The 15,914-nt window shown below is 43.9% G+C and overlaps 1 protein-coding gene and 1 long non-coding RNA gene across 4 annotated transcripts in view; one reads left to right on the forward strand and one right to left on the reverse strand.

Annotated features, from left to right (window-relative positions):
* The window catches only part of LOC135908801 (protein phosphatase 1L), a 54,958-nt gene extending 42,945 nt beyond the window's left edge, over nucleotides 1-12,013 (reverse strand). Inside the window, exons 1-2 of the mRNA XM_065440634.1 lie at nucleotides 11,494-12,013; nucleotides 752-877 (exon numbers count right to left, since the gene is read on the reverse strand). Coding sequence (XP_065296706.1) covers nucleotides 752-877; nucleotides 11,494-11,820 — 453 coding nt within the window. The 5' untranslated portion in view covers nucleotides 11,821-12,013. The remainder of the gene's footprint in view (nucleotides 1-751; nucleotides 878-11,493) is intronic.
* Nucleotides 12,014-13,816: 1,803 nt separating this feature from the next.
* Nucleotides 13,817-15,914, forward strand: part of LOC135908802 (uncharacterized) — a 50,998-nt gene continuing 48,900 nt past the window's right edge. For all 3 annotated transcript variants that reach the window (XR_011511580.1, XR_010566427.2, XR_011511581.1), the window contains exon 1: nucleotides 13,817-14,093. This is a non-coding gene — a long non-coding RNA (uncharacterized lncRNA). The remainder of the gene's footprint in view (nucleotides 14,094-15,914) is intronic.

Below are 15,914 nucleotides of genomic sequence, written 5' to 3' on the forward strand. Positions count from 1 at the left end.
GCCTCTCTTTTGTCTCCAATTCTGCCCCTCCGAAACAAAAGTTGACTGAACCGATGGCCATTCTCAATGAAGCCCGTCAGTGCTGTTGACTCTTGTTTCAGACGGGTGGAAGGGAGACGGAAGAGAGGCATGCAAGGTTGGCAATGCAATGAAAGCGTGCGGCGTGCATGACATGCATGCCGCACGCTTTCATTGCATTGCCAACCTTTGCCAACCATTGCCAAGCGGCTGTGCGGCCAACTCAAATTTTGCTTCCTTTTTCAGGATTTCACATTCCTTTTCTTTTTGGTGCAGGTATCCAGTAGCCAGATTTACTTTTTATAACCAATAATATGGCATGGGAACAAGTGGTTAATTTTGCCATAGAGCACAAACAAAAACGCATGGTTCTGCAGGTGCTCATTGTTACATCCAAGTAATTGTTAAAATTAATGTTATAAGTGGGTTTAACTGTACTTCTTTGTCTAGTTAAAGTGTTCTGATATCTGTCCCCCCCCTTTTTTCTTTTTGTGCAACCAAGTTATCACAGTTAGCGGTTATAACAATGGAATTTTTTAAGGGCTTTAATATTGTTATGAGTGGTTTCGCCTGTGTTCATTACGTGCTGATATCAGTGAGAAACATTCTAGAGTTACTTCAATATAATCCGTAGTACTCAGTTACACTGCATCAAGATTTTACTGTGACTTGTATTACAGGCTATGATAGCAACCACTGTGATTGATGCTCACAGCCACCACTATCAACTCACCTCGCCACCATGACCGTCGAAGACTCCATAAAGATGAAGATCGTGCTGCTCATTGCTGAGAATGCAGAAGCGGTCCTCCATGCGTGGTCTGCGCCCCTGCATTGCAAATACGCCTGCGTGCTTTGCCTGCACACAGAAGAAAGTTTCCGTGTCAGTTGCAGCTGCTAACATGTGCAACACATTTACTGAACAAGTCAGAAAGGTTGCACTAGGAGAAAAAGAAAGGACCTCAATCACCACAAAGGGAGTATCAGTATGGAAGGAACAGTCGAGTCAATCTCACATCTTGTGGAGCAACTGCCTACAAAAAATTTGGTTTTCAAAGAATTTAGATCACTAACCATGTCAAAATAAAATGTGTGGAACCCTTGCAAGTGGGCACGATAGCATTCTCATGACACACCATGTTTAGTGTGAACAGGCGAACGGTGCACTCCCCTAAGTCTTGTCTCTCCGTTGCCATTTCCTTGTCGTTTGACCATTGCCTTAGGGACAGCGCAGCTGTAGACACATTTACGCACACTAAAAGTGGCAAACACAAACCTGCAACTAAATGTTTATTGCTGCAAGACAGACATTTATGTACATGCAACACCAAAACATGCACATTCTTATGGCCTCATGTGGTTTAGGTTGTTGCTCTAAAGTCTTCTCTCTTTGATGAGCTTCCTCAGTTGCTTCCGACCACTGCAGCTGCGCGTGCAATTGATGTAGCATGTACATAAACGTCTGTTCTACAGCAATGAACCTTTAGCTGTAGTTTAGCACACAGTTTGTCTACTTCAGCATTTGTTTGTGTGTTGACAAGTGCACTCTCACAACAACAGCAGTTGCTGTGCCATTGGGTGCCACGCTTCAGTGATGCTATCGCTGCTGCTACCACTTTGATGTTTGTTCTAGGTATAGGGTTGTGTAGGTCTTATGCTGTAGCAAACACCATAACTATGTTACGCAAGGTGGATGCTTCAACCATTCTGTGCCAGATGGTTGACTATCAGCAAATTCTGCTTCAGAGATGGCACCTTAGCCTCAGTGTTCTTGCTGATTCAGATAGTGTTCATGCATGAATGGGGCTACAAAGTGTCACTGATGGTTTATCTGGCGCTTGCCTGTGCGCATCGTTGTCATTGGTTGGTTTTCTGTTTGCTAGGCGCCAGGCATGACCTTGTTGCTTAAAATTTTGCATGGTAGAACAAACTCCACTTTTGCAGATTGTTTAATGTTGTGAACATGGCATTCTGCCTCCCTGACAGCAAGTGACAAGGGCTGCAGTAAACCAAAACACAGCCCTAAAGTTTGCATAGCATTAGATGTTGTGCAGCCAACACAGTCCTCCGCTGCTGCATTGTTGCACTAGCAGTGCCTCCACAGAGTGTCATAAAGTTGGAAAGCATTTTAAAAAGGTGAATGCTTGTGACTACAAGCTGTACTACCTGCAAAGCTACCTGTACTACCTGCAAAGCTACCTGTACTACCTGCAAAGCTACCTGTACTACCTGCAAAGCCACAAAGCACAGCCACTCGTACGTTTGTTTTTTATCATATTCATTCTGCATGACAATGCATTATGTAAGGGATCTGCAAGTCCCTCAGTGCCACTCGGGCACTCCCTTTATTCTGCAGTGCACCAATTTTCCTGGTTCGCATATTCGTGTGCTTGTGTGCCTCCCCCGCACCCTTAAATGTTTTGTAACGTCATGGAGGCAGAGGGCAGTCAGGTGGGAGCAGGACACTGCGACATTCCGACACTCACTTCTGCTCGCTTGACTGCCTGCTCTGCTGCTACATCATTCCTCACAATGAGCAGCAGCATAACGGGCAACCGAGTGCGCCAGAGTGAGTGTCAAAAAATTTTGCAGTGTCCTGCTCCCATGTGATCGCATTCTGCGTCCTAAGTCATGACACAGTGAGCTCTTGGGAAATGAAACTGAAACTGGCTGTAGGAAGACTATCACAATAAATTCTTTGGGGCACTCTGAGGCTTGCCAGTAGTTTTTCTAGAATTCAGAAATCTAGGACCTTCATTTCACGCAAAATAATTAATATTCAAAAATATGTCAGTGCTGATATTACAGCTGTGGGTATTGCCATGGGAGCACTCCCTATGAACTCTTTTCATAGTTCTGAAGCTTATTTTCCCACAAAGCAGTTGGCCCCATTAATGACGGTGTAGTCCCTTTTGCAAGCAACACATATGAACACAGTTTGCTTGTCTTACGACATGGAAAATGCAAATGTGGCTCTCGTTATGAAACTGTGTGCAAAAGAAGCCCCAGCACATGCAGCTTGCGCTCCATTTGAACCATGGTCGGTTATACCATTAGTTGGACAAATGTGCAATATAAAGAAGTGCACTTGCAAATTAGGAAAAGGGTATACTGCGGAAGATTACGAAGGTCTTGCTGAACCCAAACCCAACTCAAAAGAGTTTCTCAAAGGACAAATTGTATTCACACTCTCAGGAATTATATTAAGACTGTTTTGATTTAGATATGTTACATGCAGCTTTTTATACTGCATGTTTTGAAGAAACACTATCGAGCCTTTCAGGCTCAGTTGACTACGAATTTATGACTCTAAACCAATGAGAAGTCAGTGTCGGACCAGTAATGGACTGCAGCACTCTACTAGGGTGTAGGAATAGCAGTTTTTGAGACCGAATGGAATACGAATTGCATGTGTCCCCAGAAGGTATTCGAACTGAATAGATCAGATATTTTTCGAATAGCTTTCAAATAATGTACAGCCTTGTCACCAACACTTTTCACATCCTGGTATTCACAGCAATGAAAAGTTTCTGTCATTAAACTGCACATTATAAAGCCTGCTTTATTATAAGCCAGAAGACAGCATTAGGAACAGCTAAGCAGCTTGTTTATAACTTGGAGCTCTTGAGCATAGGCAATGGTGCATTATTATATAAAGTATATATTTAAGGTAACATCATCGGCCAATAATGTTTATGTACACTTTCATGACCAAATTAGACATGCATGTCATATGTGGCAATGGCAGAGTGAACAACTTTTTTTTTCTTTAGTTTGAATGATCGCAGCAGATGGTGCTGCTATTGTATAAAGGATGTTGCGATGATATGTATTCTGATTTAATCTGATGAAAGGACACAGGTGCTGCATTTATAAAGTGGTATCTATATTTATTTATTTAAGTGGTAAACAATACCAGCTACCAAATTCCATGTCTAAAGAACATTTGATCACGAATGACTGCGTTTAAAAGCAAATGTCCGTCTGTCTGAGCGACGCAGCATGCTGTAGTACGGTATGTCCACTGTGGATCAAGTGACGTATAGCATTTTTGCTTCAATTTGGCAATGTGACATATTTGAAAAGTATCTGAAAAATTCGCCTTTCTGAATAGTGACAATTCAATTCGATGACCCTTGAAAAAGACAAGTCCACTTGTTGAAACGTTGGCTCCCGCTTTTACCATGTTCTCATTTTGCCCATTACCAGAGTTCTGTTATCCACATCATTTGAGGCTTATTTTTTAGTTGCCTCTACCTTTTCACTTAGAATTTTATTGTAGCTAAAAGCTTACTGAATCATTGTTGGTGCGGATGTGCATGGCTTTCAATTCATATTTTCACTTTACTACTACAAAACTTGACCAGCAGAGGCTACCTCATTCATATTTTTTCACTTAACATTTTTTAAAATTTCCGCTGTGAACACCACATACAGACACAATTATTTAAATATATACACAAAATTAACTTTATGTTTTTAAATAGAAGGAGGTAGCTAGCTAACAATTATTTCGAATGCTATGGATAGCCTACGCTTAGGGAATGAATATGTTGCTGTATGTTCACGTCATTTCAAAGTGCTTTGCATGCTTTTTTTACCCTGAAAAAGACCTGCAGACTTCAATGTTCCCTTTGGCACAGTTATTTATCAATGGCATCTGAAATGCACAGGAAGGATATATGCTTCAGTATTGCTTTTCTTTCCAGTAGGCAATGCTAATGACTCATAAAAAAGAAACTCTTCTAATTATTTACAACATTTATTAGGGATGGAAACATCATCACTTGCATGCAGGGGTCATAAATATATATAGTTCCCTCTGAGGCCAAGTTGGATTAACTTGCAATCAAAATCAATAGCAGTCATGCGCAGCAGTGCTTAGACTCTGACTCACAGTAATAAAACATTAGAGATGTTTCACTTCATGAACGCAGGTTATGAGCAAGCGTATGGGTGCTATTCCCTTTTTGTGCATTGTGTGTAGAATGTTTGCATTGTGGCAAGCCACCTAGCTCGCTGGAACTCACATATTATTAGAGAGCTTTAGCTTAGGGGACGCAAGCGGCTTGCGTACGCAAGAACTAGGAGCGACGGTAGTGTGCATGCGCAGATGCAGACGTAGGTGCCTGCGCATGCGCAGTACCGTGGCCCCTAGTTCTTGCGTACGCAAGCCACTTGTGTCCCCTAAACTAAAACTCTCTACTGTCTTGCAAGCAGAACCTTTTTTTCAATTGATCGGAGCATTTTTTCCTCCTCGGGAATCTCCTGGGCCCACCAAGGCCGCGCCTTTTGCTGGATTTGTGAAGTTCGTGCCCGACACGTAATGCCGACTTTGGGGCCGGTAAATTCGCACTCAGCCTGCTGCAACTGCGTCGCTTCTCCGTCCTTCTTGTACGGCACTCAGCCTCTCGATCGTGAAGTGAACCCAGTATGCCCATAGTGTGCACAGAGCATGTAGGAACTGCCCGAGGAGGTCAACTCAGCACGCCTCTGCCTACCCTTTTCCATGACACTTCGCTTAATGCCACCAAGACTTTCCTCTAGATGGTGTTGCTTTGGTGAGTGCATGTTGCCCCACATGCAAAGAGACGTCACGAACATACACAGCGAGCACTGTGGCATTGAAGCATGAATGAAAAGGGCACGAATGCAGTCATGGACACTACACTGATCTCGACAGTGCAACACCTGGTGTGCCAGAGGGAAGCGCATATTGCTACATATGAAAAGAAGAGACGCCGCGAAGATGCAGAGCGAGCACCATGGCGTCAAAGCACAAACAGAAAGGGCGTGAACGCGGCTGCTACATTGATCTTGACGGTGCGACGGTACCCAGGCGCACGATTCTCTTCTCCAGCTACAGGCGCCTTCCTCCTCTGGCGCTTGCTTCCCTCTCATTCTCGGCAACAAACATAATATCGCTGATTTCACAGATGGAGAATGTACGCTTGTGCGAAAAAAATAAGGGGGTGCAGTTTTGCTGGAAAGGCAAAGTGCTATTAGTGATAGCGAACTATAAGGTAATTACATGAAGGAAGGTTCTTATCATATAAATCCGTGTAAGGGCCGCACTTGTGTAAGGGCAGCACCCCCAACTTGACAGTGAATATTAAAAGAAGAAAAACCCAACCGAGAAGCAATTGCGTTTGGTGTGCCGATTCCTATCATGCGCAGTCTACTTTTACACATTGCTACTAGATTTGCCTTGACAAGTAATTAAACTATTACATGATGGAATCACATTGCTTTATGCTAATAATGCTAGTCATAAGTCGTGTTCAGAAATTGTTATATATTGTGTAATCTTTATATATGTTATATCTAATCTTCTCAACTGACCTTTCGTCAGAGAAGGGTTTCTTGGTTGTGTCTTCGTGTACTAAAGCTTTCACAAGCTGTTACATGGCTTTTTTTCATTAATGTGTATTTGTGCAACTTAGTATGCACAAAACACACATATCTCTCTAACTGGGACTCAGGCTGTGAACTTGAACTGTCTCCTACTATGAGGTCTTGCACATGCTTATATAAGGTGTCCCTTTAGTGAACAATTTTTTGAGGTCACACAAAGTTTCTTCAAGTGCCATTGTTATTAAAGGTAGTGTGTGTGTGTGTGTGCACCTCTGGGTTTTGTATTTCTGGATTCACAGCCCTGCTGAGTTCTGCCATGTTGGCATTCAAAGCCAATCGAAAGAGGCCGTAGATGCTCTCTGAGCCAATCAGAGCTGACAAAATGGTGAACATTGCAGAATTTCACTATGTCTGGAACAGCACCCCAGGTTCTTCCAACAATTTAAACTATGCACTGTTTGTGCTACCTTTGTAAACATAGCAATTAGGGATATGTAACACCTAACAGCAGCTAACAGTAGCACACTGCATGTAATAATGTGACAAATTCCAACAGGAACCCATGTTACATATACAACTTGTTTTAAAGGATCCAAATCAACTTCCCATGCCTTCTGCAAAGCACCACTAACAGAACTCAACAGGCTACAACTACGAACTGACTGATGAGATCAGTCGTTACTCAGCAGGAAAATGCAAGGACGACTCATTTATGTCGCTATCTAAAAGGGCGTCTAAAAGGGTTAAGACGCCCGTTAATTCTGTTGATTAAAAACTTACTTTCACTACATTTGTTACTTCTTCAGAATCATAAAATGCGTATAGTTGAAGAAATGATTAAGAATATTTAATTTTTTTGTGAGTTATGTCAAGCCTACAGAATGTGGACTCCATGCGAAGATGCATTACAGGAACATCAAATATGAAAACAACTTTTCATGTCTAGCAGGCTTGAAAAGCACCTATCCAACCACTTGAAAATAATTGCTGCTGCAAAACTGAAAAACCACAAAAGAAGTCAACCTGCTACATACAACAACACACTGAGGTCGACAAATAACACCCAACTACCTACCTTCTCACTCATTTTACTAAAACATTCTGCGCTTGTTATTCAAACTTGCAGCACTATTCCAATCAGAAGTGTTTCAATATGTATACAACACAATCTAGATATTTTAACTTTCATCAATGCTTTTGCTGTTGATGCAATAACTTGGTGTACATAAATGTGTACACAGTGCCGGAAAGGGTTAATGACTGCCAAAATATATGACTCAACAGCTTCCCTTCCAAATATTTTATAGTACTGCTGCACAGTGGAGCCCTTCAGTATGCGCACTTTGTCAGCAGACCTCTGCCACAAGTTCTCCCAAGTGTTCCTAGTAAATCTCTATTTTTCCAGCAAATTGCCTATGACACAGGTGCCACATGCCACAGTTAATTGCAAATGAGCCTGATGGAGAATGATTTTCGTGATGGTGACCGCTTCATTTGCACAAGCAGAAGTCCGCTGATAGCGGTACGGAAATTCGATTTTGATTAAAAGTCCCTGTGCACCATTCACATTAGACTAAATACCAAGATCCTGTAGCATGGGCCTTAAAATGCGTGGTACAGCCAATACTGCTTCCCCTCAGACTCTGCGATGAGAGAACGGCCCTCAATCGCAAAGTCCTGAGACCTCGTCACATGTGGGACAAAGCCCCATATACTTTGTGCGCAAGGATGATCTCATCACTGGGGAACCAGCATCAGCTGTACATACAGAAAACTGGCTTGCAAGAAAACGAAGCAAATTCAGTTAAATATCAAATCCCATCGAAACCTATACAACGTTTCAAAGTGAAATTATCACAGTTTGAAAGTCTGAATATCAGCCTTGAACAAATCTGTCTGCCAATTCCTTCTCTCTTCGTTACTTTTCTTTTTTGCAAGCAGTATTGCTGAGTGGAACAGGCTATCTGAAGTGTCAGTGCAGCCGCAAAATCTCTAGGTAATGACGCTGAAAGTAAGGCACATGATAATGGGGAACAGAAAACAAGATGAACGGAAGAAGAGCTTACAAGGTAAATATACCTGGAAGTGACAAAGCTTCCACAGAAGCCCATACAGTCAAAACATTGGAGTTCATGGAGCTTAGCACTATCTGTGTGACGGGGGAACTCTTCCGGCGCTAATGTGTGTGTGTGTGCGTGGGGTGCGGGTGGGGGGGAGGGATGGAGAGCTAGTCGCTTCCTCTCCCCGGAAAAATTAAATCTTTTCCCTTATTTGACGACCTACTCAAATAGTGACTATTCAATTTGTGAACTGAATCGAATAGGAGGATATCCAATTCATTACTCCAAATGTTCTGAATGTTTGCACAGCCCCACACTTTAGCAATAGGCTATGATGGTGTTCTGCATTATTATAGCAGCTTCTTTAATCTATACTCCGTTTTATACTTAGCAAACACCACCACAGACGCTATGCAAGTACTGCTGTCATAGAAGCCTCGCTCCACGTGTTTTGGAGTGTAGATGTTTTTTTACGCAATAATTACATCACACATTAGAATGTTTGGATGCCAAGTTATGTTAAATCACATATTTGTGCAGCTTTGTGCTTCTAATATGCGACATTACTATCTGTTGGTCGTGAGGGTTAGCGGTGCACTGTGGCCACTAATAGAATAAATGTGTTGCTCAGCTTGTTCAGTGGTATATAGGTTGAGATCTGCAATGCCTTCTAAGTAATAATTACACCATATCTTGCAATGTAAAGGGACAATGCCTAACATTACGTCAAATTACACGACGTATACCTACAGCTTTCTTCCACATGTGACACTATTTTCTGTTGGCGAATGCGAGTGGTGATGTAAGGTACTTTGGCCTCCGCAGTGCTGCCTGCTATGTATGAAACGGAGTATAGGCATCCCACATTTTCAGGATGGAAAAACATAAAAAAATTAGCCTCCTTAACACTGTCAGCAACGTACCGCAGGACAAGGTGTCTTGGTACTGTGTAGGCAATGAGAACATTTTGCAAGTTTTGGAAACCCTGCTTGCATGAACAGGCACAGCTACCCAATTTTTAAAAAATCTTGCAACAGCGTAGACTGGCATGATGGTTAGTGTTGCGTCATGGCCAAGTGTCACCTGCAAAGCTACTCCACTCAATGCTTAGACAGGAGAATGCTCTGAACACTCCCATGCATACCATCCATACATTTGCAGATGTCTTCTGTAACACTGTGCTGATTGTCATGCCGGTCGGTGCCCTTGCAAAGTTATTAAAGGCTTGGAGAGCTGTATAAATATGGAAGGCTTGAATATATCATACTGCCTGCCCAATAGATGTTTTGGTGCAATTGCAGTATGAGTTGTTAATATACAACCATTTTGTTAAACAAAGTGTGTAAAATCTGTAGAGTCACCTATAAAACATTCAATCAAACCGGGCTAGGTGAAAGGCCGTGCCAGTTTCTGTCCATAAATCACACAGATCCCATGCACTGTGGGAATCGGTGTGAGCGAAGCTTTCTGTGCTGCTCACACTGATTGACGATAATTGGTGGCAATCTTGATGATGAATGTAAGTTTATCAGTGGTTGATGCCACAGAAGAGTGTTGAGGTGATGTGAAATGTTACCTTGAATGTCCCACTTGTGTTTGCCTACATAGTACATAGAACACACAGTGAGACATGTTTGTGGATTGTTGTGTGCTATTATTCATAGCCAGTGAGAAGGTAAGCACTGTCATTGCCTAAAAGAATACATTGCATCATGGAAGAAGTGCTGATTTCCTGGACGGCCGCTTGTGTAGGGTCGTCTTGATGCTGCGGTGCTTTAATGCGGCTGTGTCTGCTCACCCTACGTCAGTCGTCTGCACGGACAACCGTGCATGGTGTTTATTTTTCAGAAGTAGCAAAAATAAAAGTAAATAAAAGAAAATTAAAAAGAAAATTTGAATTTACATTTCTCCAGTTTGTCTGCAACTGTTGGCAAGTCTAGTGGTAGCATTTAGTTTATTGAAGAGACTCCAAATGAAGCATGCTTTCTAATGTCGCCTTCCTCCTCTCCAGTGCTCCTTCCATGTATGTGAGCTGCCACAGGCAAAGAGTTTTTGTGACTCCTCTACCCATTTTCTGCCTCCTTTCTGGACTGCTGCATGTCAATGCAGAGGTAAGCGCTGCAGTTTCTACAAGGCTCCTGAAGGGGGCTAATTCGTAACTACAGCAGTTAAGAGGGTATTGTGGCTACGTCCAAGGAGATCCAGACGATGTTGTGGCAGTGCCCAGGAAGCTCTTATTAAAAAGGTGTTGCTAATAGACCCTAAACAAGTCATGGTTTCTAACAATGCTTTTCCCATCCCCTGCACTCCTGCCATGTAAATAATACATGCTCTTAACTACCCCCAGCGTCATGCTAGACTGCAGCAGGGGAAAAGTCAAAGGTAGAGTTTCGCTTTAGAATATGTTACCTGGCATTCAAGGAAGGCCAGGTTGAGCACCCCGTTTTTAGGACAAGTGTTGTTGGCATTCAAGTCAGTGTCGTCGTCAAGTATTACACAAACAGACCCGATGTAACAGTAGCTATGACATTGTGAGCATTGTGAGCAGCAGGAACAGTGGCTTATGTGAATGTTCAAAAATTCCTTGTTGAGTGACAGGGATGGCACTATTTAGTAATGGTGGTAAGCAGTACCTTACCCAGTCAAGAAAGAAAATTATAAATGAATTCATTACACGACTTTTCAAGCTCGGTCATAGTAACACATTGAAGATCGCGGGAACGATTAAGTGAACCTAGTACGTGTAGTCTGGCAATGTAAGCCAGAACCGTTTGCCGTAGCCTGCTTTTTTATTCACTTGGTAATTACACAATGCCAGCTGACAGAAGAGGATGACTGCTTCATTTTCCATGCTGTCTGCCTCAGCTGATCAAAATGCTACGGAGCCAACAGCGGTCGCCACTGGTTCCTGAGAATGACTACATAAGATCACGGTCAGAGCATATTCAATCGAGACTGTTACGTGTGCTTTCGTGTCGGTTCGCGTGTCCAACGCAGCCAAACGAAGGCAAAGATCAACCAGTGAATCCGGGCGCAAGTGCGGTGTGCGTGCGAGACCGACCTGCAGCTCCCAGGAGCGACGCTCGGTGGACGATCCGACGGGCTGGCTGCGCCTCAGCAGCTGCTTGACGGCGTCGGGCCGGCCCAGGAGCTCGAAGCGGCGCAGCAGCAGCCGCAGCCAAGCGTCGTTCGTCGACTGGCACAGGAGCACCGCGGCCAACAGTGCCACAAACACGGCGAGCGTGCCCGGCCGCAGCACGTACAGGCGCACGTAGAAGGCGGCCGCGTCCGCCATCGGCAGCAGTTCGGTGCGAGCTGCTCGCGACACAAGACTCACGTGTGCCCAGAAGATCTCCTGCACAACTTCGCCCTCCAGCTCGTCGTCCATCGTTCGGCCCGCACGATGTCTTGGCGAGGATACGATGCGGCGAGGCAGAAAGTGAAACCGTGATATCAGACCAATCTCTCGATTCCCCGGCACTTCACGCTCGCCGTTCCTACAGTGAGCGCAGGATAGCTATGGCAAGAATCCACCCTATCATCCCGTGTGGACAACTGCCGGAAGCGTGCCCTATGTGCTCGAATAACATTAAGCGCCACCAAACAGTGAATGTCGCAAAATTTTGATATCCTTTCATCACAAAGATTGTGATTATAGTGTACTAGAATAATGTTATCCTAGTACACTATAATTGTGATGCTTGTATAGGGTTCAGAAAGTAAGCTCATATATTTTGAGTGAATCATTGCCTGTTTTTCAATGAAATATTCGAATGGTCGTTTCTGAATCGTGCCTGTTCTCGAATCTTGAAATCTTAAAGGTCGTGCAAAAGTTTTAAACTATCGAAAATAGGCGAAGCTGCTTCATTACCGCTATACCGAGCTACAGCATAAATTGCTTGACATGACTTTCTAAACCCTGCCGCAGCACTCTGTCGCATTATGGCCGAACGTCGAACCATAGAATAAAGCGGTGGAACCTAAACTATAGTGACAATGTTTTCGCAAATAGTTTTCGGCCCACATTTCCCTGCACTGTCAAGCACTAACCAGCCCACCTAAACTCTTAAGCAATATTACATCCTTTTTCCACACAACGATAATCGTCATCTGCCTTAATGCGTTTCCTTTCTTTAACGCTGCGAGCCCGGTACTTTCCAGTAACGAACGGCATGCGCATTATCACAATAATAGCATTCCCGACATATATATAAAGTAGCGGGCACGGCGTTTTCGAGAAAGGAAACGGATCAAGGCAGATGACGATTATCGTTGTGAGGCAGAAGGGGCACGGAAAAGGGTGTAAACTGTTCTTACACTCTTAAAACGGTTGAACCCTTTGGGGTACATTTGTCCCACAACGATAATCGTCATCTGCCTTGCTTGCGTTTCCTTTCCTGAAAACTCGGCGCTCGCTACTTTTCTGTCGAGAATGCTGCGTCACACTGATAAGGCGCATGCCGTTCGTGACTGGAAAGTACCGTGCTCGCAGCGTTAAAGAAAGGAAACGCGGGCAGCACGGATTACGATTATCGTTGTGGGACAAGATACGCCCCAAAAGGTGTAAATTTTTCTAAGAGTGTACACTCTAAACACACTCTTAACGGTTGCACCCTTTGGGGTGTATATTTGTCCCACAACGATAATCGTCATCTGCCTTGCTTGCGTTTCCTTTCTTGAAAACTCTGCGCTCGCTACTTTCCTGTCAAGAATGCTGCGTCACACTGATAAGGCGCATGCCGTTCGTGACTGGAAAGTACCGGGCTCGCAGCGTTAAAGAAAGGAAAAGTTACACCCTTTGGCTTGCCCCTTCTGCCGCACAACGATAATCGTTATCTGCCTCGATGCGTTTCCTTTTTTTAACGCTCCGAGCTCGGAACTTTCCAGTAACGAACGGCACGCGCGTTATCAGAAGGGGCACTCCAAAGGGTGTAAACTGTTCTATGCTGATAACGCGCTTGCCGTTCGTTACTGGAAAGTACTGGGCTCGCAGCGCTAAAGAAAGGAAACGCATCATGGCAGATAACGATTATTGTTGTGCGGCAGAAGGGGCAAGCCAAACGGTGTAACTTTGCCTAAGAGTGTATAGAGAAAGGAAACGCGGGCAAGACGGATGACGATTATCGTTGTGGGACAAGATACACTGTGTAGAGTGTATTTAGGCATTAAAAATGTTGAAAAACACTGGAGTAACTTACCACGTTTCTGTAACGCGCACTAAGAACGATGCTTCAGTATAAAAATTGTAGAGTTAGTATAAATAAATGTTATACAAACAATGCGACGAAAATACCATAACAAAGTAACATCGATTTCACAAATGGTTTCACTCACAGATTCAGGGATTCCTGCATCCATGGATGCCTGTCATATCAGTCGCCAGTCTTATCGTCATCAACACCGTATTCGTCCGCTACTTTGTGGCGGTATGATAGTTGGCATTCATTTTCACTGTTTTACTGTGGATTATTCGACCTTCTGTTCTCATCACGATACCCGACGTGTACAGTGTGCATGTAACATATCTCACAGCCGCTGCGGACAAGTTCATTGAACTGTCGTGTTGTAGTGCGTCCTGCCTCAGCGTGCTAACGCGACGTGCTGTCATCGACTGGGTGCGCTTGCATAGTCGCCGACCGGCACCAACTTGCAGGGCAGCAGGTAGGCCCCAATGGGCTTTCTCCTCCGCTCCGCACGCGTTGCGGAAATCGAGACAGTGCAAGAGTCGGACTTCACTGCGCGGTGGAGCGTTGCAGTTCGGCAGAGAGCAGCGACAACTTATATCGCACGCACAGTTCGATGCGCTAGTTGGGACGAGCATTCAAGCCGATTTCTGTCGAGATACCTGAGAAGCTGACAGTATCTTTCCCCAAGTTTTCCAAATCACAGGAGAGGTTATTTTATGGTAGGTCACTGTTCGGGAAAAGTAATGAAGAAGAGAAAGTCTGCCCGAACAGATTTGTACAGGAGAAGTGAAAAACAGGAATAATTAGACTGGTTAAAATTTATGCTAGACTTAGCTACTACAGACTTATACGGGAATTTTAGAGGCAGGAGCCTCCAGAAAGAAACTGCGATCTCCAGAATATTGCGTGTCGTAACCGTGATAAACATTAATGCTGAAAAGCATATCACGTCCATATCTGCATGGTTTCGAAGTGCTGCAAACTTTTCTAGTTGTGCAACAGCGCTTTACATTACGCTCACTGTAGTGATTATATCTATTTTGTAAAGTTTAACCACTGGTTTCAGCGGACGAACTAAGAGTGAGTTCTGCCATGTGGCCCATGTCCTCGTTGTTGAATAAGGCGCCGAGTTTGCAGTCATCGACTGATGACATGTGCTTCTCAGGATTGTTCAGCCTGAATGGACTGCAATAGAAATGAACTGATTGCCAAAAAACAGAGGCTTGCGAATATTCGGAAACTTTGTATACAAATTGAATATCTTTATTATTCGATTAGAGAATTCATTATTCATTTCTTTCGAGTATGTAAGGTATAACAACACTGATTGGAGCATTTTTCCTTGAGCGAGGGAGACCGGTGCAAGTAAGGACTGTTCTGAATGACTCTGCTGCAGGGTGGCTGCGGTTGCTGTGCAGGGGCAGCAGTTCCTGAGTGAACGCACAGGGCTGATAACTTCTTCTCAATACTTTTCAATTAGAAATGCCTTACTCTTAGGTAGCCTATATGCGAGCCTACGTTCTTTCGATTTAGGCAGAGCAATTTATTATTTGGCCATTTGCTTGCCACGTGTCCATCCACTTAAAACAATGTGTGGAGCTGTAGTATCACACTTACCTCTTTTGGCAAACTCAACACTATACATGTGCATCTGGTGACGTGCTGCCCCCTCATTCCATTGCTGTCATTTTCCTGGCACATCAGATAACTGAAAAGCAGCTGTTTTGCATTTACCAGGGCCTTAGTCGATTGGTGGTTCATTTGCAAACAGCATTACATGCATTATATGTGCCTTGTTTCAGAACGACCAGAGAAACCGCAGAATAAATACATCTTCGGTTTCTTTTGAAACAAGAACAAGAAAAAAATTTGAGCGTGCCCTCGGCAACCTCTTCTGTTGTCGCCTCCCAGCTCTATCATCAATCTGTTTCCTTCATCTTCCAGCTGGGCAGATTCAACCAAAGCAGCCTTCAAGAGAGTACAACAGCCGATTCAGTCTCTTGACCACTTTTCCTTCAGTTGTATGAACCCGCCGTGGTTGCTCAGTGGCTATGGTGTTAGGCTGCTGAGCACGAGGTCGCGGGATCGAATCCCGACCACGGCGGCCGCATTTCGATGGGGGCGAAATGCGAAAACACCCGTGTACTTAGATTTAGGTGCACGTTAAAGAACCCCAGGTGGTCGAAATTTCCGGAGTTCTCCACTACGGCGTGCCTCATAATCAGAAAGTGGTTTTGGCACGTAAAACCAAATAATTTAATTTTTAATATTTTCAGTTGTACGAAGCAAGCATGCC

The sequence above is a fragment of the Dermacentor albipictus genome, chromosome 1, assembly GCF_038994185.2.
Source record: "Dermacentor albipictus isolate Rhodes 1998 colony chromosome 1, USDA_Dalb.pri_finalv2, whole genome shotgun sequence".
NCBI classification, from domain to species: domain Eukaryota; kingdom Metazoa; phylum Arthropoda; class Arachnida; order Ixodida; family Ixodidae; genus Dermacentor; species Dermacentor albipictus.